Consider the following 24,416-nt stretch of genomic DNA (forward strand, 5'->3'; position numbering starts at 1 on the left):
ATTAGTTAACCAGTTTGAGTGTCCATACGATTGCACATGTTTAATTAAATCAAATTTCTAAACCAATTTAGTTAAATCAATATAACTTTTGTGTATATAAGGAGAAAAATTCTTTCTTGTTTGAATACCATTTGGCTGTCTTTATAGAATGTTTGTTTAATTTGTGAGAATTCCAGTAAGAGCCATTTAAAACTGACTTGCTGTAGCAATAAAATTCCTGATGAAACTTTTAGTTTTGGTAACCTGCACATTTAGCTTATGTGCATGTCTCTTGTTTATGAAGGTCACTGATTTATAGATCTGGATAGAAAGCAAAACCTGAAGATTCTCCAGACTGATTCTTGTAATATTCCGCTGTACTTGTCCGTGCCTGGAGGAAATCCGTTCACGATGGCTTTAAATTTAAACTTTTTTACCAATTTAAAAGGGTAATTGATTATTCAGTTAGATATTCTTGTTACACACTCCAGATTTTGAAGAATTTCACATCTGTTCATCTCTCCCATGTGGAATTGAGGCAAATGGGACAGCAACTGATAGGAAGTTACCCTGTTCATTTCCACCGCTGTGGGGATGTGGATGAGAAAGGAGGTTATAGCTTCAGGACTTATCTGGAAGGCCTTTCCATTCATCATTGTTTCTCCAGATGTGTGACAATTCATGCAACTAATGGCTTGTTGGTAGGTGCCATTTCAAATTGTTTGAAAGTAAATGTTACAAAGCACAGTCGGTGTGAAAATACTTTATTCCATTTTTCAGTTTAAATGTGCAGAACATGACTAAAATATTAATACATAATTACCATGTGTAAACAATGACTTTTGTGACCACTCTTGATCTTTCTAATTGAATATTTAGAGCCTTGCAGTTAGCCAACATCTTCAGAAAAAGTCTCTGAACAAATAAATAAATAAAACTTGACATTTAACTTGGCCATTATGGCTGATATTGAAACGTCATTTTGCAGTTATGCCAAGATAGTAAAACTAAATGGCACTTAGCATTCATTGAGATTTATTTCAGAGTAACAGCCGTGTTAGTCTGTGCCACAAGTACTCCTTTTCTTTTTGAGATTTATTTGACATTGCTAATGACATAATGAACTTGTATTTCTGCAGATAAAGGACACCATTGGTTATGACACACTAGGCCACTGTTTCTTCATAGAGGATGGCATTGAACAGAGGAATATTCTGTTCCACAACCTTGGACTAGTCACCAGACCAGGCACTCTTCTTCCCACAGACAGGAATAGCACCATGTGTATGGCCATTAAGGATAAAGTGTATGGAAATTATGTTCCAGTGCCAGCCACAGACTGCATGTGAGTATCTGGCTAAGAAAAGAAAATCGAATTAGTTGCCATAATTAAATTTTTGAAAATCTCTTGTTGCTCTACAAATAGGCAAGATTTTTTTTTTATGTAGGCTACCAAAGGTGGACAGCTGGAATACAACATTGGCATTTAGAAAAAAGCATTAACAATCTGAACAACACAAATAGAAAATATGAACAACTGTGTTGAAATACAGTAACTACTTGATATGGTACCTGATTCAGCAGACCTCTCTTCAGGCTATTTCCTTATTTTTATGCAAAGGCACCAGATGCTATGAAACCCCCATTTTAATGCTTAATTTATGAATTAAGGTATCAGATTTCTTCTATAAAAGTCAAATACGATTACACCACTTACTATCAAAATGGTTTATCATTGCATGTAGTATTTTAACCACAAGAGCTTGCAGGAGGACTTGTGAAAGAAACAGACAGTTTTCTTTAGGAAAATATGACTTTCTTCATGATTTCTTACTTGAATCTCATGACAGACTTGCTTTGTATGTCAAATTAGCACTCGCTAATTTGCTAGATCTGAATGCAAAGTTTTCTGTAGGGATTTTACCAGTTATAGCTTCTGAATTATTTATCGTTTCTGAATAATATATTGCAGGGCTGTTTCAACATTCTGGATTGCTCATCCCAACAATCATCTTATCAATAATGCAGCAGCAGGCTCACAGGTGAGGCACATAGACATTCTTTGACACACACTATATTCATATTTCAGATAACTAAGGCATACACTATTAAAAAGGTAGGCATTTCAAAGTTTCACATGTAGATATGTCTTTTTATGTTTAGAAGTACAATGGCATTTTACATGCAAGCTGTCTTTCTAAATGGGCATTTGAAAGATACTGAACATCTTTGTTCTGAAGAGAACAGAAGATAATTCTCCTTTTTCTGAATTCTTAATCCTTATATTTATGACTGTGTGTATAGTGAATCATTTGTGAATAAGGGATCTTCTGAATACATCCATGCTAATATTAAGGCTTCAATATTTTCTGTAGTTTATATTGTTAGCGTACTGTATGGCTACTGTTCAGGACTTAAAATTTGGTCATATTTAGTGGAATCCAAAATAGCTGTACTGTATTTTTCTTACAGTGGACTAAGATGTGTTAATTGTCTTGGCTCTGCGGTTAGTCTGTTGTTTCTCAACACTGATACCTAAAATGACAAGCAGAACACAAATCCTAGAATGATGAGACCCTTCTATGACCAGATATAGAACGCGAGCAGGGTTTTGGTGACTTAAAACTATTCTCTTCTCCCCCAATGGCAAACTGTAGGGTACAGCACAGCAGCTCTTTAGCCACTATTCAAGCCTTTTGGGCTAGACCATCCCTATTTCTCTTAAGAAAAACCCTCACATAGCGAATGCTCAACAGCTCAGATCTTATAGCCACACCATATTAGCACAGGAACTCTCCCCTGGTGTACCAGGACTGCAGAGGCTCCTACTCAACTGCTGTGTCCTTGCCACCTCTCATGCAGGGTAACGTACGGGATGGAGGGTTACTGGTAAATGTCACCTTTTTAAGAGCAGTTATTTGGGGAATTGAGAGAAAATGGAGAGTGACATACGTGTGTGAAATAATTGCTGCATATTATTGGCTCCGAGCTCTGAACTGGCCAGACTTTTCTCAATTTTTTTGAAAGCTCTTGTGAGTGTTTTGGCTGTATCATTAAATCTTGATATGGGAATAGTGATGAGCAATTCTTAAAGACAAATAAGTGGAAAAATATTTGTGTATATTCTACAATAAAATAATTTTGCTAGCTAGTTGAACAAAATATGATTGAGTACACCAAAATGTAATGTGTCATTGAAATGCAAAAGGTTACAATTTTTCCTAGTGACTGGGAGTTCAGACTTGAAATGTTCAAAATTAGGAAATCTTTGTGGCTAAAAATTTCCTTTTTCTGCGTAACCTTGTAATCATGCATACAACCTCTTCAAATTTTTAGTTCTACTGCAAACCGTCTTTTTTTTTCTAGACAAGATCTAATGTGGAATTCATTGTGAAAGGATATGGGTTGTGTTTTCATTTTATGGTTGTTGGTGACATGTAAATTATTTTTAAAATGCATTTGATTTGTTGGAGAAGTCAATATAGCAGTAATGATGATTTAAACCTGCTGGTGCTAGACAGGTCATTGTCACTTTTTTAAAACATGTTCTCTCTCTTCTTTGCAGGATGCTGGAATATGGTATTTGTTCCACAAGATTTCAACAGGAGATTCTCACGGTTTATACCCTGAAACCAAAGCAGAGCTTACACCATTAGGCATCTTCTATAACAACAGAGTTCATTCTAATTTCAAGGTAGTGTAGTAATAGCTTGATAACTGGGCTTTAATAATATAATAATAATTCAATATTAAGACCTTCATGATTAAACAAAAAAATCATAATGGCAAAGAGAGGTGACTGAAAGCTTGCTGCTCTTAAAATTTGTTGTCTAGTATTGTAGCACATAGTATAATCAGGTACTTGTGCAGTCCCGCGCAATGCTCATCCTCAAAGTAGTTTTTGGTGTTTAATATTCTCTTTTTTAAAAGGTGGGGAGTTGTCGAATTTTGTTGAAAACAAAAATCCATAATTTTTGTATAACATGCTTACAGAAATGTTTAGTTCTCAACATTGAAATATGAGAGACTGCTCAGTGTTTTAAGGCTATCATTTGGCGCTTTGAAGTGCAATAGTGGTTGACAATCAAGGTATAGCACAGACCAGGGTGGCTATAAACTGAAAGTTGTAGTTCATAAACTGTCAGTGACCTGTTCCCGTTGGATCATTAACACACGAACTTCAAGTGCTTCTTTATAGTCTCCCAGTATTTGACTTGAGAAGCCCATAAGCCATTTTATATGTTAGTTTGGCGTCAGTTCAGATCTAGTGTACCAGTGGGTACATGCAAGGGACTTTTGAGCCATTGAAAGTGATTCAAATTTATTTAAATTAGTAAACTTCAGTTGACAAAATAAGATACTCTCCCTTATAAATTCACAGTGAGCTCTTAAAGCCCTTCAGTAAAAAGCATTATAATTTCATGGTAGCTGCTTTTGTATGGCGATTTACGTCTTGATTTTATAAAACCATCTAGGTATTTCTTTACCCATCTATATTAGCTTAAAGGTGACATAATAGGAGTTCTCTGAAAGTCAGGTCCTAAAGAGTAAATTTTACATACCATATAATTTGGGATTTTGGAAACTGGCTTTTACTACTTTTTCGGTTATAATAATCTTTCCTGTTCCAAATAGCAGTGACAGTATCACAGCATGAATGCACAACTTTATGGGGGCTGTAAATTAAAAACAGCTCTGTCTGAAAATTGATGGCAGTTATTGAGAGTTGGACAAATTTGTATTCAAATCAGAAGTATATTATAATGGAGGTGCTTAAACCAAATCACACATTCCTATTTAAACTAAAATGTGGTTGATGGTAGGGAATATTCTAAGCCAAGACTTCAAGTTTTTATGAGGTGACTGTGCAGTAGAAAAGTTAATTACAGTTTGAAAATAACAGATTTCAAATGTTTTTAATGAATTCTAAACTATAGTATTTCCATGAACATTTCAGTCCTGTGATAGCACTAAGTATTATTTGAGATATTTCCCCAGGCTATCTGCTTTTCTGCTTCCTTAGGAAGAGTATGTTAGCTAAGGGAAATGGAGAACTAAAAGAGAGTACATTTAAAAAACAAACAAACCCAACATTATACACACAGTGACTCACTGTTTTGTGAACTCAATTTCAGATTTATTGCGAAAGATAATTTTGTAAAGCTATCTGGGGCTGGGTCAGGTAAAATTATTTGTTTCTTTCCTCGCTTGTTTCAGGCTGGCTTATTTATTGATAAAGGTGTAAAAACCACCAATGCTAGTGCTGAGGATCCAAGGGAATATCTTTGTCTGGACAACAATGCGAGGTAAAATCTGTTCTTTCAATACTGTTGAATCAATATTAACATTAAAATAACTAAGTTCTCAGAATTGAATCCGCTCCTTTCAAAATATTCATAACCTAATATTAGAAAGTGTTTTTAAAAAAATTATTTGCCGTTATCTGTAAAACATGATAGTTGTCAGATTTCTGTTGTTTTATTTATATGATCACACACCCACACCAACCCACCCACCAGTTTTTGAATCAGCAGAGCATGCCTTGTTCTGGGAGCTTGCTGCTCCTTATGCACCCTCATCCTGAGCTGACTCTCTCAACCATAGTAAGCCATTATTTTCAACAGGCTCTGAAAAATGTTTTCCTATCTGATGTGCAAAGTTGAAAACCTATTAAAGGCCGTTGAATGCTAGACTCCCTAGCTTGTGTTTCAGTCTAAAGCAGTGATTCTCTGTCAGGGGTATGCAGAGGTCTTCCAGGGAGTACATCAACTCATCTAGATATTTGCCTAGTTTTACAACAGGCTACAGAAAAAGCACTAGCAAAGTCCGTACAAACTAAAATTTCATTCGGACAATGATTTGTTTATACTGGTCTATATACTATACACTCAAATGTAAGTACAATATTTATATTGCAATTTCTTTTATTTTTAGTTATATGGTAAAAATGAGAGAGGAAGCAATTTTTCAGTAATAGTATGCTGTGTCACTTTTTTTTTATTTGTTTTTTTGTGTCTGATTTTGTAAGCAAGTAGATTTTAAGTGAGGTGTGACTTGAGGGTATGCAAGACAAATCAGACTCCTGGTTCTGTAGTCTGAAAAGGTTGAGAGCCACTGGTCTAAAGGACCTAGTGAGAGAGACTTTTAAAAGTACAACTCAAATTGCAAGTCAGTGGGAGTTGGTCACCTTTGGAAAATCTCTCACTAAGTCTTCCAGCAACTTATTGAATATGTAGCTCAATGGTGCAACTTGAGAGAATCTATTGCAGGGTATTAATTGATTCAGTATACATAGACACATTCCAAATTCTCTCCAGGATTCCTAATCTATCTTGCTCAGTGGAAGAATAGTGGAGAGGTTCCTTCTTACAGGCTGGCTGACTATTTTTTTCTTGCACTTCAAATAAAATTAGTGAGGAGAAACTGAATAGTTACATCTACCCATACCCTGCTGTAGAATTTAGTAAAATAAATAACCTTCAAAGTCTTAATTTTTCCTGAGCTGGAAAATGTCATTGGGTAAGAGGACTATATCTGTGTATTTGAACTGACCTCTGTTTAGGAAGGGGACAGTTGAATGATAGGTGTGGACGTAGAGAGGAAAAGGCAAGACTCTGAGAACATACTGTACTTCATGCTTTGGAAATGAACTTCCGGTTCAGAAATTATGATGGAAGGCAGATAAGACCAGTGTGAATTACCAACAAAGTAACCATAGCTTGGGATTTGAGACAAAGTAGTACATGACATCTTACGAAAATATACTGTAGTCTCACAGGGAACAAAGAAGAGCATTGAAAAACTGAAAGTATTTCATAAAACATTTTAGAGGGCTAAAACAGAGCATGAGCATCCAAGGAAATAAAGTAAGATTCTTTACATTTCTCTCTCACTCACTCAGGAAAAACATACCTTTGTGCAGGGAGGGAGTCCATATTAGTATTTAATAAAACTTCGGTTTCCTGGTAGAGGATGATCATGGCACCTTGAGCAAATAATATCTGTGAGATCATGCATTATCCATCCTGTAGACAGAAACCTTGAGCTTGTCTGAGTTAACTGAAAATAGTTTCAGTAACTATATCTTGTGAAATCCATTGTCTCTCTGATCAGAGAAATGTAACCTTGTCTTAACCACTGTCTTTAGTTAAGATTGCACAATCTGTCCTTAAAAGAATCTGAGAGACTGCATACATATGATTATTCGATAGTATTACCCGAAGAAGAATTTAAAATAGTCCATTTTTACTTTAAAGTTGGACTTCTCCCTCACTAAGATTGAAATTAACTTATTGTAAAGTTACTTTATGTAATTTACTACAACAGTTTTTTCCCAGATGAAACTGCAGAAAAGTCTTTCTTTTAGTTAATCTTCATACATTTCATTGTTGCCTGAACTGGTGTACAGTGACATGATTGTATCAGACTGTTCAGCCATCCATAGTTCTTAAATTCAGGCCCAGATGTTCTTGTCCCAGCAGAAGTCAATCTGCTGTCAGAAAAATTTCTTTTTTAAAAAAGGTTCCATGCCACTCTGGATCACTGAGTGGGCAGAAGTAGGCCAGCTGTGAACTGCTTCCTTCTCCAGTCCTTGTCTCTGCCCCTTCTCTGCTACTGATGCTTCTGGGGGCAGAGTAGAGAGGACTGGCTGAGAGGAAGGAATAGTGTCTTTCAACTTACTAAACCATAAATGTGGTGCAGAGAGCTCCCTAATGTGTAGGATTGGGCAAGTTTCATAGCAGTTACTTTGTGGGTTTCCCCCTTCGATAAATGTACCTGTACCTTTTGATTCTGTCTAGTTACTTTTGTGTTCATATCAATAAAAATACAGAGTGGGTATGAATTATTTTCCACTTTCCCAGTTAGCTTAAAACAGGGGAACTGAATATGCCTTAAGCCCCCTAGGCTCTCATGGGCTCCCCAACTGGCAGCACCCCCAGCCTGTACCCAGGCTATTTCTTCCATCCTCCCTGTTGCTTTTGTGTTTGTAGTACACTGCTAAACTGGGTCAAAAATAGACTGTAGCTGCCACTATGTGGAACCAGCTGGGCAGCAGATATGGAGGAGTGGAGAAACATGGGTCCTAAATGAAGAGCACTCCACAAAATATAGGTGTACTTGAGAGGTCTAGGAGCATTCAGCACCCATCCCTCCAGCCTTCTGTCTAGTGCAACTGCAGTCCCACATGCCCTCTCAATGGCAGGGTCAATCTTCCTCCTCTCTCTCCATACCCTCAGATTAATGCTTTAAGGAGAAGGGGAGGGAAGAAAGACACCAGGGAAGGCAAGAGAGAAGAAGGGGGTGAGACTCAAGTTGTGGGACAAAGGAATCGGGGAACAGGAAGGTGCAGCCCAGGAAGAGTAGGATGGGAATCCATAGTGGGAGATATCCTAGCCCTTCTGGGAAGGGAAGAGAAGCTTAATGCTTTGTCTCTTTTTATTGCTTCTTCCCAAGAGTAGGATGGTCAGATCTCTGAAGACACTGCTGTGGGAATGGAGAAATGTGGGGACACGCTCCGTGAAATTAGGGTTCTAGTCTCTGTTATTTTTCAGCATGGGCCTTTTTGTCTCAAGCATGTTGCAGGAGCTGATTTTGCCTGTCCAGTGAGTGCAAGTGTTTATATCTTGGTATATACCACAACAGTGTATATATGCACAGAGCATAAATCAGATACCTTCTTTTCAGGCATGTTGTTTTTTTCATCTCTTTCTAAGGTTTCGACCTCATCAAGATGCTGATCCTGAGAAGCCCCGAGTTGCTGCTCTGATTGACAGACTAATCGCTTTTAAAAACAATGATCATGGGTCTTGGGTCAGAGGAGGGGACATCATCATTCAGAACTCTGGGTAGGTATCCAAGAGCAAACCTCTACCTGCTATAAAAAGACATTCTCCTGGACTGCGGTATAAAAGCTAGTAGAAATGAGAGTTGTAAAGTCTGGAAAAGCCTAGATTAAAGTAGGGTTATGAGAGAGAATGTCAGAGCTAAACCACTGAAGCTGTTTGACTGTCTCATTCCACTAATGGGCTGAAACTAAGTCCATGCAAGATTACATGGGAATTTCATTTAAATGGGAAGCAAACAAAGATTTAAAATTACATGATAGAGAAAAGTTAAGTCCAAAAATTAACTGAGACCATATAAAGTACTTTTAAAAATTTTGACTTTTTTAGTATATTTGAGGTTTCTCTGAAGCTATCATATTACCACTTAACAAAACTATATAGAAACAGTTATACTGATTTTAAAACACCAGAAATCTTTTAAGTATAATAGCTATGGTGATTTTTTTTGTAAATTTCATTTCATACACAGATCAAGATTCGATTCAGTTTGAAGTGAATCTGTGCTCTGACGCTTTGAGAAGCTAAAAGAAAAATACACGTTTAATGAACATTAAAGTATTGTATTGTACGTGGTTTGAAATTTGCTTTGTTCAAAAATAATTTTCTCTTGTAGGTTTGCCGACAATGGAATAGGTTTAACTTTTGCCAGGTAAGTATTTTTGTACTGGATTTCATCACTATGTTCAGTCTTCCTAGCTTTATTATTTGACATATACTGACAAAAATTAGTAGTAGATGTGATACTGGGGCTATTTAGAAACCCAAATGTAAAAATATTAGAAATGTGAAAATGATGACAAGAAGGCCAAGAGGGTTTATATAACGGGAATGTCTCATCAATTTTGACCCTGAGTCTGCTTCTGCTGGAGCTCTGATACATCAAGTCGTGATACTAGATAATTAGATGACATGACCAGAACTCTAGGAAAGCGTACAACATCCTAGCTTTTCACCTCGTATAATTAAAATGTTCCTAATACTGAATATACACGTTTTAAAGAGGGGACTGGAGGACAAGGGGAACAAGAAAATATAATACTTAAAATCAACTGAATGTGCATTAAGTCAATTGATAGTAATTTTTTTTTAAGGCTGGAGTTTTTGAAAAGCAGGGATTAAATTGTATATTGTAATACACTTCTAAACAAAAGGCTTAGCCTGCTTTGATTAGATAAAGGTAAACAATAGTTAGAAAATGTAGGATGTCTTTGTATTTCAGAGCAATATAACTTTCCTGTTTGCTGTACTATCATATCCGTAATCTCAGACTTCATTTTGATAGTGATGGAAGCTTCCCAAAAGATGAAGGCTCCAGCCAGGAAGTATCAGAATCTTTGTTTGTTGGTGAGAGCAGGAATTATGGCTTTCAGGGCGGCCAAAACAAATACTCAGGAACCGGAGGAATAGACAATAAAAACCGCACTTTGCCTAGAAATCGGTAAGTGTGTTTCAGTGGGTAAAACAAAGTTGCTTTTTACAAAAGTTACTTTCTGTCTGATTTGAAAGTAGCACTATACATTTAGAACTAGTATTACATAGCACAGAATTTAAAAAATACTCCAAGATAAAACATGGCAACAAGGGGGTCTGCATGGTTTGGGGACTTGATGACCGTGTGTACCACCTTCTGCTTCTGGGTTAGTGGTTTTTTAAGGTATTAAACTTACTTCAGTACAGTTTGTAAAGGAAATTGCCAGCCGTCACAAACCGTACTGCACAAGTTTCTTTCTACCTAGCCCAAAATAAATCATCAATAGTTTGAACATCAGTACAAAACAGAAAAATGATTTACTGTGCAGAAACTTTCAATTCCAATATCATTTGCCTGCAAACCGCAATGGGGTAGAAAAAGAAAAGTCCTTTACTAATAGTGATTCTGATAATTTCTCTCATCTATTATTTTGGAAAATACTTTTGATTGGGGTAAAAGTATTTTGGCATGAACGTTACATTTTTTCCTTTCTCTCTTTTTTTCCTTTTTTAATGTCAAATTTGTCAGAGGTGAAAGATCTCAAATGGAAGGTTATGCACCTTTTTTTAATTGAGTATATGTGGCGTGGGCTATTTCACTCTTTCATGTGTGTTCTTGCTGTCCAATCTTCATTCATTGATAAGCAATAAAAATTAAAAAATTGTGCAACTTTGTAATGAAACAATAGTGATGAGAAAATAAAATTTTTTCTCATACTAAATCCATAATAATTAGTTGAAAGCCGCACATATTAACAGTTGATTTCTGTGCCTTCAAGAAACTAATTGGTATGGTGAATTGCATCTTTAACTTCATGTTTCCATACATAATTTCATGAATTGCAGTAACTTTTAGGTCTTACAATACTAGCAAGTCCAATGGGGTTTGAAATAATTGGGACTGGTGGAGACTAGAAAGTCTGTGGCTAGGGGATTTTGAGTGGCTGGTTTGGGACTATTATGCATAGCCAGTCCCGCTCCCCTCCCTGTGTCAGACAAGCTCCACCTCCCCAATGGCTTGCCTTCGGGAAACTGATTCACCTGCTGCCAGCTATCACCCCATGCCTCACATAAGAAGGGAGAAGGTGTGGGGCAGATTCAGCTCATGGCAGCTCTGTGCTGGTGGGCCATCTGACAGAGAGAAGTTTAAGATGGTCTGGAAGCCTGAGGCTTCCTGCCTGCCCAAGCACATGGGAGTCCCAGTTGGGTACTTCTGCTGTAAGGGTCCCAAAGCATCCTAGGAGGGAGAGGCAAAGGGGAGGAGTTGGGTGAGCTGCAGGCAGCTTGGCTCCCTTTTCTGATTCTAAAATTTGAGGTGTAGGAACTTACCTGTAAGTTAATAGTGGAAGGAAGACTTCATTTGTCTTTAGTGTTCCACTCTACAAACCATTGTCTTAGCACTGCATTCTTAATGCTTTTAAATGAAGGGAAGCATTGCCCCTCAGGGACCCTGAACCAAGACTTCTAACAGGTCATGTATGTATGAGTGTGTGTGTATTAAACATACTCTGTTTTTAACAGGACATTTCCAATCAGAGGTTTTCAGATTTATGATGGACCCATTCATCTTACCAAATGCACATTCAAAAACTTTGTGCCGACTGCTGATAGATACACCAGTGCAATTGGATTCCTATTGAAAAACCCTTGGCAGTTGACACCTAAAAACAACATTTCTCTCATTAAATTTGATACAAATGTAAGTTTATGGAAACATTCATTTTCAGTGAATGAGGTGGAAAGGGGAGACTTCATGAAGTAGGAAGGGATGAATTCAGTGTCTCATGCAGAAGATTTATTTTGAAAGAATTTTGGTGATGTCCTCCTATTTCTTCAAACAAATGGGAGTCCCATGTGTACTCCCGATATTGCCTACACCTGCCATATTTCTGTGCTGTCTGCCACCTCTGGGCCTGGGTTGCCTTTTTGCTGCCTCCCTGCAAGTACCTGCTTTTCTTCAGGCTGATGTGCCCAAACTGACTTCCCCCAAGTAATGTCTGCTGAGCAAGGGAGTTGTAGTTTGGAGAAGGGGAGTCTGACACATTTAAGGACCGTTTGGGCTGCTGTAGAAGGCTCCAGAAACAGTGAAGAGGCTGGGAGGTGAGATTAAGCAACTTCTAGGGGACATATGCATGTGTCTGTCCCATGATAGCGTTGAGATGGATCGGTTTGGATAAAATGTCATCCAGCTCCTCCTGCCTTTGCTTACAAATAAGACTGAATTGGACTTTTGAGGGTTGAAAACCGTACTTTCCTCCATTGTCACATGCCTTTGAACTTCCTGATTTGAGCCAGAAATGATTGTACTAAAATCTCATGAGAAGTGCTGTTCTTGTACTATTTCTGGCTTACCAGGAAGTACAGGAAATAACAAGTGCCTGTTCGTTTGCAGTTTCTAGCCCAAAGAGTTTCCAGTCCAAACTGCTGTTCAGAACAGAGCTTCCAGACTTTTTTTTAAATTTGCACATCATTAGTTTAGAGTAATCTGTTCTCTATAGCCAATTACATTTACAAATATTTATTCTCTTAGTTTGGAAACTAACTTTTCTTTTTTATTTTTGCTTGCTTACTCTGGTTACAAGAGTTACTTAAATCATGGAATTCTAATATAGAATTCATAGTGAAGTGAAGAATCACCCCTATTAGGCTGTGCAGTTGCTGACAGAACTGTATAGTGAGGCATGAAACTAAAAGACCGGTCAGTGCCTCCCAAACTGAGCTCAGCTGTGGAGACAGGGAATAGACCAAAAATGGGGTTTTGGTTTGGGTTTTTAATGCTTGCTTTGACCTCAAAAACAAGTGATTGTGGACGTGTAATGATGATAATGAGACCAGATTCTTTAAGACCTGAGGCAGCTGAAATAATGAATTTGCAGTTATAAATATTAACACAAAATGCTGAAATATTTAGCAGAAGTCTGAACGGGGCTTTGTGTGTTAATTGAAAACCGTGACTACTACAAAATAACGAAATTCTGTTTTGCAAGACTATGTTGTCCTTGTTAGAGAAATTATTCAGCTCATAAACCTTGTCAGATTCCTGATGCTCTTTACATACATGGAAATGTTTCTGTGTGTTACTAACTGTATACATGCAGTAGCACAACTGAAATTGGTGGCTTTATAAGAGAGACTTAATTGGAATGTTTCACTTCCCTTTTATGATCAGGTTTCTCTGAAAGTCTTCTTTGGTAAACCTGGTCCCTGGTTTGAAGACAGTGAGCTGGATGGTGACAAGAACTCAATATTCCATGATGTAGATGGTTCTGTGACTGAATATAAGGACACTTACGTTGGTAGAATGGATAATTTCCTGATCCGACATCCAAAATGCATTAATGTTACACAGTGGAATGGTGTGGTCTGCAGTGGGACCTATGCACAGGTTGGAACTGTTACAGTTTTTGTGTATTCTATATTTTATATATATTCACAAGACTTGAAGAAAAATTTATCAAAGCCATGAAATGCCCTTCCTCTTTAGGTTTTTAAAAATTGATTTTACACTTACTTTGCCTTCTAGATGGTTCTGAACAACTTGTTGGGGGAAGGGAGGATTATGATAGCAAATGTAATAAAGCAAATCTTTATGCAGTGAGTTGACTTGCCATCATCTGCATAACACAGTCCTGTTGGCAAAAACATTTAAGTGTGGGGGCTTTCTTACACTTGTGGTTCTGTTTCTCACAATATTATTAAAAATGTGAAATATAGTTTTCTAAATACAAACCCCTCTGCTGGGATCAGTTCCTAGCCGATCACAGACTTTGTGTGACCTTAAGTAAGTTACTGAATCCCTCTGTTTCTGATCTGTAAAGTGGGGAAAATTATTGTTGGCCTTGACTATTTAGGTTGTAAACTCTACAGGACAGCGGCTATCTTTAACCGTGTGCACAGTGCCAGGCTCACTGGGGCCTCTAGGCATGACATCTAATGTTGTAGTGGTTCTGTTTACACTGTTTATCTGTATTTTCCCTCATGTATTGTTTCTAGTGAAACTGATCAAAAATTGTCAGATTACTTCAAATCTCTCCTCCTCTTCTGTCTAAGGCCTTCTTTTTTTTTTTTTTTAAATTTTTAAATTAAAGTTATACATCCAGACAAGGAACCCACAGAACCTTACTATGACCATAGTACGAGATGAATACCCATCCAGCACCATGGCACTCCGAGGTATTAACCAGCGAGCTGCCTTTCAACAGTACCAGCCTGTAATGATGCTTCAGAAGGGCTATACGATCCATTGGAATGGACAAGCTCCCCAAACCACTTTTCTCTATCTCATTAATTTTAACAGGTATGTTTCCTTTCCTTTCATTTTTGCCTTTGATTCAAAAGACACCATTGGAATACTATATTGCAAAAATAGTTATACATTCAAAATTACAACCATGAGTAAGACTGGAACTTGATTTATCTGAAATAGCAAATATTAAAATCAAAATGTGTACTGGAGACCTAGACCAAAAGCTGTGTAGAGCTATTCAGAAAACGCTGTAAAGAAGCATTTAAAGGAAAGCCCTATTGCTTTATTACTGCATGAAGCTGTGCAGAGTAGAACTGCAAATGGTTTAACCTATCACTGGCCTTGTGAGTAAGATGCAGTATGTCAAACTGGAAAATTTAAAATTTGTATCCAAACAGGGTGGATTGATTTAAATCAGTGACTTAAATCATTGAAATTTTTATCCTGATTTAAATCAGCAAGTAGGAAATAGATTTTATTGATGGTTTGCATTTGTACTTTTTAGTTACTTCCCCCCCCCCCCCCAAAAAAGTTGATTTGCATTGGTTGATAATCATTAAAACATGATGATTTGCAACTAAATATACCTTTACACTGAATTTGATCCTGCTTTTTGCTAAGCAGGAGGATACTCTATATTTAAGCAGTCATGCTTAACTTTCAACTGGATGACTGATTTTTGTTTTTTCCCCCACTTGAGATTCATGTCAAGCTCCATTTGGATGGAAATTGAAATTCAGTTAAAAATGCACAAAAACATTTTAATTTTTTTATTAACTAAAAGTACCTAGAATGTGCTGGCTACATAAGAAAAAAAAAGTTTTTATCAAAACACGGTTTGCATTTAAAACTAACTGATTTATTAAACAACGGAGGTATTATCTGTAGTTAGTTTCTGGTCCCAATGTCCTTCAAGATTTTAGAACTAGTGGACCTCCTCCTCTCACATACAGCTTTTATTCATAGATTGGAGGAGAAAAACAGCTTTTCTGCATTTTTCAGCTCCCAAATGGTGTCTTAACTTTGAATGATTAGTGATTGAACTGAAATTGTTGAATAAAATGAAATGAAAATATTCTCTCTGCCACTCTATTTGTGTCCACTACCACAAAAACAAGAAACTTGCTCAAATGAATGAATTATAACACTTTTGTTTCACTATATTTCCAGGAATGACTGGATTCGGGTTGGACTCTGTTATCCATCAAGCACAACTTTTCAAGTAACATTTGATGTCTTTCAAAGGCAGACATCTGCTTTCTATAGTGTGGAGGACTATACATCAGTAACTTCGATGATGGAGCTGCAGAAAAATCGATCAGAGAAGAAGTTTTATTTTGATAACAGCACTGGGTAATTTTATATAGATTGATAATAAAGGGATACGTTATTTAATAGTAAAATTGCAAGTTCGGTAGTGTTAAGAATTGGCTCTGATGGCTGCTTAAGAAGGGAAATCTTATGGAGAAACACTAAGCATGTCGCCATGGATGTTTGGAAGAGGAATCTACATAACTTGTAATTATAAATGTCGTGGCCATCCAATCAGCTCTTGAAAATGTATACCACAGCTACCACAGTTATTTCCTATTCTAAGTATGGGGAAAACTGTGGTATCTCAAATACCACAGAGAGGTACCTTTTTGGCCAGTAACTGCTTTGTTAATTTAGTATGGCTCAACTGTAAATGTTTGCCCTTACACTCTGTTTAAGAGGTGAAGAAAATAGGCCTGATTCCTCCTGGACCAACAGGAATTTTCTTAAACTATGGAGTAAAATTTTCAAAAGTTACTTAAGCATGTCACTTTTGAAAATGGGACTTAGGCTCGTAATTCACTTAAGCACTTTGAATGTTACCACTGAAGACCATAATAAAGCTTCCTTAGAAAAAAACTATGTACACGTTTTTTTAATATTGTGGTTTTTTAATTTGTTTTTGTTCCCTATTTTTATTATAATCAGAATATTAGTATAAGATTTTTGGAGAGTTTTTATTATCTAGTTTGGGATAATCATGTAGATAAACAGATGTATGTAGTCTTTGATATCATTTAGATTTTCTTTTTTCATCTAGAAACTACAGTGACAAGCTGGTAGAGCTTATCAGTATAAGAGTCTTCCAGTCAGGATGTTTTTGTTGGGCTTTATGCACACTCAGAGCAATAAAGATCTTTGTTTTCCAATTACACTCATATATTTTTGTATTTTGTACAATAAGAGCACTGTTTTTGTTTGAGTAATGTCTGATATGTTAATTGCCAAATAGCAAGTTTAGTGAACATTTATTAAGATGTATGGTGTGACAGTTACTGGTGGGAGATGGGGGGTGGTTTATGCGGCTAGATTTTTTTTTTCTCTGATCAAACAAATCCTGTCATGACTTTTCTCTAACAGTTAGAGAGTTCTAATATATATCACTTAAGACTTCCCTATTGTTGTACTTATTACAGAACATTTTACAAAGTACTGTAAATTTGTGGAGATTTAAAAAATAAAAACACATGACCATTCCCCTGTCCCTGAAAAGCTTGCAGTCTGAGGTCTCCTGTGTTCACTAATCAGTACATTTGATGAAATTTTGATTATGTAACTTTCTGTATTTTTATCAACTAGTTTTCTAATCTCTTGTTTTGTTTTGTGTTTAGATTGCTGTTTTTATATCTTCAAGCCAAATATAATAGGGATGGTCACAGTTATTGTTCAGCTCAGGGATGTGAAAGGGTCAAGATTCAGGCCACTGTTCAATCAAAACAGATCAGTAACTGCATGACAAAAGCTTATCCAAAGTATTACCAAGCACCAACTGTTCTACAGCCAATGCCAGCCAGAACTACTATACAGTGTAAAAATTGTGGCACAACTCAGGTAAAAAAATTCATAAATGTGTATGTAAATTACCAATAGATATTAACTTCCACATAATTGCCTTAAATATGGTTTTCATGAAGGAGTGAGAACACTTCAGAAGCAGATTATAACCTGGAATAAAGTTCTTCTATTGTGTATATTGTTTACTACATAAAGGGCAAGTCAGTTCCTTTCAAATTTATTCAAAATTTTTAAATTGTTTAAAAAAAAAAACTTTTACAAAAACTAAGGTTTGTAAAAATGATCCAATCCCATTTTTTTAAAATCAAAGGGAAACAGCCCCTCTGCAATGTTTTTCAACTTGAATATGCATGTACTTCAAGGCCTCTGTGCATTTTCAGTTAGGGGTTTTGGTGTCTCTAGCGTGAGGCTATGGAACTGTAAATAACAAAGCCATTCCTGCTGGGGAGTGTGGGAGTGCTCTCATGCTAAGATGACTTAATTAGTTCTATCTTTATGAGAACACACACACACACACACACACACACACACACACACACACACACACCCACACCCTTTCATTTCCTTCACTTCCACAGAGAGAGCTAAATGGAACTGCCTCTTGTGTCTGTGAGCTAGGTAGTGTTATCTTCTTACAGTTACTTAGAGTAGTTGGGGCTACTTGCCTTGTGTTATCTCCACTGCTGTGTCATACCCGGATCCTACAGAGGACTCAAAAGGCATGCATCCTCTTCAGCCATCTTTCCAGAGAGGGACATACATGCTAGATGCCTCGTGTTGCTGGGAGAAGCTCATGGGTTCCAATACAAAATTTACCATGCCTTCACTCCTCAGATGAGGAATGACAGGCACTTACAACTGCCGTGGCACTTGGCTTGTTTTGAGCCTTCAGCCAGATCATCCATCAGGAATTTCCAGGTCCTCTTCTTTGCTGAGGTCTTTTGTAAAGAGACGTGAGACGCCCTGTCACCCCAGCTCTGGTGTCGAGCCTAAGAACGACCTCCCCAAGGCACACGTTTGCTGTCCTGTGCCTCTCATCTGACGCTGTCTGGCACTGCAGCCCCCATCAAAATAGCTTTCAAGCTGCTGTCAGCACCAAAAATTCCCTCAGTGCTCTAGTCAGCATAGATCAACTTTGAGGAATCAAGCTTTCAAATCTTCTCATGTCCCCGTTTCAGGGAAGAAGGAAAAACAGCAACATTCTGATCCACCAAATGGGGCATTGTTCTCCAAAACCACATCACTTTTGGAGACTCCTTACTAGTCTTAATTCTGCCTCCTTTGTAATTCTGCCGGCATATAATTCTCCTCCTTTGAGGCTCTGGTGCCAGGTGACCTTGGCACATTGCTGTTTCACATACCTCTAACAGTCGATTTCTCCTCTTATGTCTTGGGGGGGAGGAAGGGCCTCTTTCAAGGCTTTTGGCAATGCCTCTACTGCTTAACTTAAAGCTTCAAGAACACATCTCTCTGTCCTCACCACCAGTACCAAAAAGAGCTAATTGTATGCCTCCTGTACCCCTAGAGGGTCCTCAGTTTTCGTTGTTGTTTGTTGTAATGTCCCTTGCCTAATTCAAAGCTGGTCTCTCTAGCCCAGGAACTCTGCAAAACAAACAGTGAATCCGTGACTGCTTCCTCAGATGGAGAAAGAGAGGGGCATAAACCATGGCTTAAATCATCAGGCCTTGCTCCAGTTTCACACAAACCTATTTGAGGGCTCAGGTCTTTCTAATGATAAAAACAGATGAGACTCTGGAGAGAATTAAGATGGCGTGAGTTACAGCCTGATCTCCTAGCGCTTTCCCAATCCTTGTTTACTTCAGAGGAGCTGATCTTCTATTTGGTTTCAGTACCACAGAAAGGCTTCCTCTGTGAAGTAGCCGGGAAATGGGGCGTAGCAAGAGGAAAAGGGGCATGGCTGAAATGTCCTTACCACCAAACACTGCCTGTGGTTTCAGCCCTTTGGGGGGTCATTAGTAGCTGTCCCTCCCATCCTTTAATTTGCACCAGGTGCAATTTGGCCATTGTTGAGGAGCTAACATTATGTTGCTGCTTAAGTGTCCATTATTCCAGTAACATGTTTTCAAGATTTTTCCTTTCTATTCTTTCATAGAGAAGGCTTGGTTTCTCTACTTTTTCCCCTTTTGCAGTAACTGGATTTTCCTCATCTGTTTCTTTACTTCTATTTAGCAGGGAAAGTGTATTTTCTTTCCAGTTCAATAAAATGTTCATACTCCTATCATGTTCCATAACTCCATTCTCTGTCCCCCATGACAAAAACAGAACATGAAAAATAAGTTCATGACTTTTTTTTACCATTTCTTTTCTGCCACTTAGATCTTTTTGTCACCCTTCTCATCTCACTGCAGTGAGCCAGGTTTTGTTCTCTCTGTGAATGTGATTTTTTTACAGTTAAGACTGCTTTATGGTGATATTTTGTGGAATCTACTTTATTCATCACTTCTTCATTTTTTCAGTTTCCAGTTTGTTGTCGTGCAATTTCTTCCCCAGACAGTACCATCATACCCAAAATGCTAACTATTAATGAGAGTCTAAATGCTGCAATTTTTACTCAGGAAAAACTTCTGTTGCTATCAGTGGGAATATCGCTAGCATAAAGATTACAAGATTAGGGCTACAGGCACCTGTTTGGTATCTTCAGTGCTGTCTTGATCCTTTTTTCCAACATATACGTTACTTCATACTTCTATGTTACCAAAAAAAAAGCAGAAGTGGCTCAGAAACTGATGCCCAGCACAAGCCTAGGGCAAGACATGAAAAGATGCTGTAAGAACAAAGTGCCATTGCTCAGACTTGAATACATTAATGTCCTGGTTTTCATCCATACTAATACATTTATATTACAATAGCACCCAAAATCTGTTAGGCACTTTATGGATATATAGTTCCCCTTCCCTGAAGAGCATTCAGTCTAAAAGCATCCATGCATTTTGACAGTGTTGATTTATTAATCTTGGTTTTTCCAGTTGGCAGTCTAGAGTGTCTATCAGAATAATTGTTGATTATCAGTATGCTATCTAGTGTTTAAAATAAGACTTGCTGTTCAGAGTTTCTGGGAAAGGGGGGAAGTGTAAACATGTTAAAATTTTATTTTTTACATCTAGATGGCATTTACCAGTGATCCTCACAAAACCTACCTCCTTGTGCAGATTCAGTCAATGAGCAAAGTAGAATTACAAAGTAGTCTTCCATCTTTTATCTCTGTAAGTATTTTTATGGCCTCTTTTAACTGCTTTTTCCTTAGCAGTTTGAATTATGGGAGTTGCACATTGGTGCAGTTCTGTGTCACTGAGCACCACTTTTGAGCTGAGCATCCTTCTGCTGAAGCCAATGAGAACTAGTGGGTACTCAGTACTATGTTAAATCCAAATCCGTGAAATAACTTTCTTATACTAACAAACTATTACCAAATAGTACCAGTCCTTCAACATTTTGTTCTGTTAAAGCCCTTCAAAACTGTGATTAGAAGAGAGGAGTCATTATTTTTTGTTTACACTCCAACTCAGTGGTGATAAATGTGATGATGTAATGTTGTTTAACACTTGGTCTGTTGCCATTTTTCCACTTGGGAACCAAGAGAGAATTGTATGTGATGCTGGAGGTGAGGGCTTGCAGGCATTCTCAGTACCCCCAGGGTGAAATTTTAATTTATATTTGTCCTATAGAGTAATGCATACATTGTGTGTTTGAAATAGTAAAACTCTGAATTATTTAGGCAGAGAAGTGCGGGCTATAACAGCATGTGTTTGTAACATCATAAATGCAAGCTTGTAAGGGATTTTATGTGGCTTATTTTTAATAACAATATTCAGTAAGATGCTTTGTTAAATATAGCACAAATTAATCAACTGTGGAGGCTACATGCTCTGCTTTTGTGCACAGAGTGAGTGGTTGGGTCTCTGAATGGCACTGTCTCAGGACAAGTGAGCTACCTCCATTTCTTGTCAAGAATGGTGGTGGCTGAGATAGGATTCATGTCCTTGAGAGTGATTACAGTGAAGTGAGGAAAAGCTAGGTGATTCTCAAGGCTCCCTGAGGAATAAAGAAGTCCCATCAGCCGGGTCTTTTTGGGAAGAGGAAGAATGGAGAATCTCTGATAAATTATTGGTTGTCAAAAAGGACACTAATGTGTGTATAAATCAAATTATGATAAATGTGGCCAACTGACAGGTGCAGAAGAATATTATTGTACTTGCAAATCGCCAGCAAAAGCAGGCAATGATTTATGATGTCTTTTCTCACTTCAGGTCAATGGAAATAAGTCTCCCTTCAAAGATATGGGTGTATTTACCCTAGTAGTTGATGCCTGTGTTGGCACTGTGACAGAAAAAAAGCTTTTTCATCAAGCAAACATTAAAAGCATAGACGAATATTTAAAAACTGGAATTCCGCAAAGGTATATGCTATTGTAAACCTATCCTTTTATTTACAATACGTATCATGAAATATAGACTTGAACTGGAGTACAAAATACACTGGAGTGCTTTATCGTGATAGTCAAACCCTTGCTAGAGAACAGTATTTGTGGGCTGACAATTCTAGCTCACTTTTAACATTGCTATGAGAACATTTTTAAATTGAGGGAGTAAGTAGAAGCACACAAACATTTTAAAGGGACAGTTTAGCTACATTTGAGAAAATGGACCAGGTAAACTTTAAACATTTGGATTAAATCCCAAAAATATGTTTTCCTTTTCAAAGGATTCATTTTAACAAAACATTACATAATCACGTTTTTTAGCTTACTGTGGTAGGAAGAATAAGCCTTGGTTTGTGGAGGACAATTGTGCCATGAGAATTTTGACAAAAGTGCTTTAATGGTAATAAGTTGAAGATTTATTTATTTCTGTTCATACATTGACAGTAATAAAAATGTCACTAAAACAGCTTTAATAAGGTGCCTATACTAAAGCTGGTTGAAAAATGAAAAGCTAAATTCACAAAATAGAAATTGCAATCTTCATTTTAAAGGTTTCAAAAGTGCTCCATTTTACATTTTTGCAGAATTTTTTACTCTTTCTTGAAAGCATTATCAATTTTCTTTTACCAAGTTTTCCTTAGACAAACTTTTTTAACCAGCGATAACATTTCAATAAAAGTTTTAATTAAAAGTCACAATGTTTCAAAAAGTTTCATTTTCTAAAACAGGACACTTCAACCAAAAAAAATTTTTTTTTTTTCCCCATCCATTTTTGGTCAGCTCTCTATTAGTCAGCTCTAGTATATAGTGTTGCCCCAAATACAGTGAGCTAATAAGCAAGCTAATTTGTAAAGTGTGTAAATATCCGTGATGATAAATATTTAGTTTCTTCATCTTACTACTGTCTTTCTGGTGCAGGTCAATAGTTTTGCTAAGCACAAGAGGTGATATAAGAAACCTTAATATTTCAGAAGCCTTAATGTCCCTGGGAACAGCCAAACCAGCTCATCTTCAAAACAAAGGTTTGTTTAATTTTCTCACACAGTTTCTATTTTAAAATTCCCTTTGACGAGTCCAGATTCTTGAGGTGTTGCATGAGTTGTTTCCAGTTAAGATGATGTCAAACTATTTTATAATAAAGAAGTTAGTGGAAAACTACTAATTAAGGTTTCAAAACTTTCAAAAGTGGTGGTGTGATGTCTTTTAAAACCATAGTGTTTGGCTGCATGTGAGGATGGCTGCATTTACTATTATGAGGTGGAGGGAGGGGAATTATTTTCTCCTGTGTCATCTTGTTGTAATGTCCATTTGCATGTAAATTGTATGTAAAAGATGTCTCTTTCCTGTCTAACTTCTGATTCTTTTACTCTGAATTGTTTCATTGCAGGGAGCATAGCCTTTCTTGGTTTCAGAGGAAATTTTAAACCTTCCTGGACTAAGCTGTTTACCAGTCCTGCTGGGCAGGGCCTAGGTCAGATAGAAAAGTTTATACCTTTACAAATGGAAGAGTATGGCTGCACCAGAGTGAGCTCTAGCAAACGGAAAGACTTGGAACTTTTAAAGCAAGCTTCAAGAGCACACTAGAGACTAAGTACTAAGTGCTGGAAGAAAATGTGAACTAACTTATTTAATTTATGGCATTTTAAACTATACTTTTATCCCAAGTAAACCATTTTACTGTTTTGATAAAGACATATGCCTACGCTGACTGTTCGAATGCCAGTCTGTGCACCTTCTAGTTGTACAAAATGTTAAAGAATTTATTACTATTTGTATAGACAGGTTTTTCAGAGATTTGTTTTCTGATGTTTGTATTTACTGTAAACAGTTTCTTTTTGTTTTGTACTTTTGTAGCCTGAGAATTTGAGGATGCTCATAAGGATCAGCCTGGAGAAGTTTTGGTAGCAATTATTGGATGGCTTAGGGTTTTAAAAAAAATAAATTAATTAAAATATCTGTCTCTTAAGCAGTTTGAATTGGTTATTTTAATCCGTCTTTGCATTTCCTTTTTCCTGTTTGTTTTACGCATTCCTGAGATCACATTTAACAATCAGGCGAGTTATGGGTAGGCTCAGCAGAAATCAGTTTTGTTGTAAATTCAACAGTTAGCCTCTATTTTTAATTTTTAACCTTTTCTCCTGTTTTCTATGCATTTTAAATTTCCATTTTCTCAGGGGGCTCCCTTGCAGCTGCAGGGCTTGGGATACTGGATCCTTGTGGTTACAAGGTGCGGGGGAGGCTCCAGTCCTGTTTGGGCAGAGCAGAGACCCCTGGCCAGCCCCACGAGGAGGAGGGTGAGCCATCTGCTGCAGGGGATGACACCCTGCTGTTGAATGCTCCTGCCTGGAGACAGTCTCCACACTCCCAGCTGATCAATGAGTGAGCAGGGCCATGACGGAGGGGCTGGAGAGGGCTCCCTGTGGGGCCAGTGATACCGGATTCCTAAAGGTGCATGGGAGGTTGTGCTTGCCAGCTGGATATTTTTTTCTTTATTTCTGTGTCAGGTGAAATCGATGTTTACTGACTCTTTTGAATCAAATCCTGCCAAGCCTAGTTATGGTCCATACCCACTTTTCCAGATATTAAAGAGCAAGTCCTGTTCCCT

The 24,416-nt window shown here is 37.4% G+C and overlaps 1 protein-coding gene across 2 annotated transcripts in view; it reads left to right on the top strand.

Moving 5' to 3' along the window:
* CEMIP2 (cell migration inducing hyaluronidase 2) overlaps window positions 1–23,777 on the top strand; it is a 79,021-nt gene extending 55,244 nt beyond the window's left edge. For both annotated transcript variants that reach the window (XM_084629095.1, XM_084629094.1), the window contains exons 8-24: window positions 471–680; window positions 1,119–1,324; window positions 1,952–2,021; window positions 3,545–3,673; window positions 5,197–5,285; window positions 8,694–8,825; window positions 9,439–9,474; window positions 10,108–10,263; window positions 11,817–11,994; window positions 13,465–13,680; window positions 14,384–14,592; window positions 15,712–15,894; window positions 17,187–17,406; window positions 20,496–20,594; window positions 21,639–21,787; window positions 22,730–22,833; window positions 23,199–23,777. In XM_084629095.1, coding sequence (XP_084485221.1) covers window positions 471–680; window positions 1,119–1,324; window positions 1,952–2,021; window positions 3,545–3,673; window positions 5,197–5,285; window positions 8,694–8,825; window positions 9,439–9,474; window positions 10,108–10,263; window positions 11,817–11,994; window positions 13,465–13,680; window positions 14,384–14,592; window positions 15,712–15,894; window positions 17,187–17,406; window positions 20,496–20,594; window positions 21,639–21,787; window positions 22,730–22,833; window positions 23,199–23,395 — 2,583 coding nt within the window. In that variant the 3' untranslated portion in view covers window positions 23,396–23,777. The remainder of the gene's footprint in view (window positions 1–470; window positions 681–1,118; window positions 1,325–1,951; window positions 2,022–3,544; window positions 3,674–5,196; window positions 5,286–8,693; window positions 8,826–9,438; window positions 9,475–10,107; window positions 10,264–11,816; window positions 11,995–13,464; window positions 13,681–14,383; window positions 14,593–15,711; window positions 15,895–17,186; window positions 17,407–20,495; window positions 20,595–21,638; window positions 21,788–22,729; window positions 22,834–23,198) is intronic.
* The last annotated feature ends 639 nt before the right edge of the window (window positions 23,778–24,416 follow it).

Source organism: Lepidochelys olivacea, assembly GCF_965140295.1.
Source record: "Lepidochelys olivacea isolate rLepOli2 genome assembly, chromosome: 5".
Taxonomy (NCBI): Eukaryota; Metazoa; Chordata; order Testudines; family Cheloniidae; genus Lepidochelys; species Lepidochelys olivacea.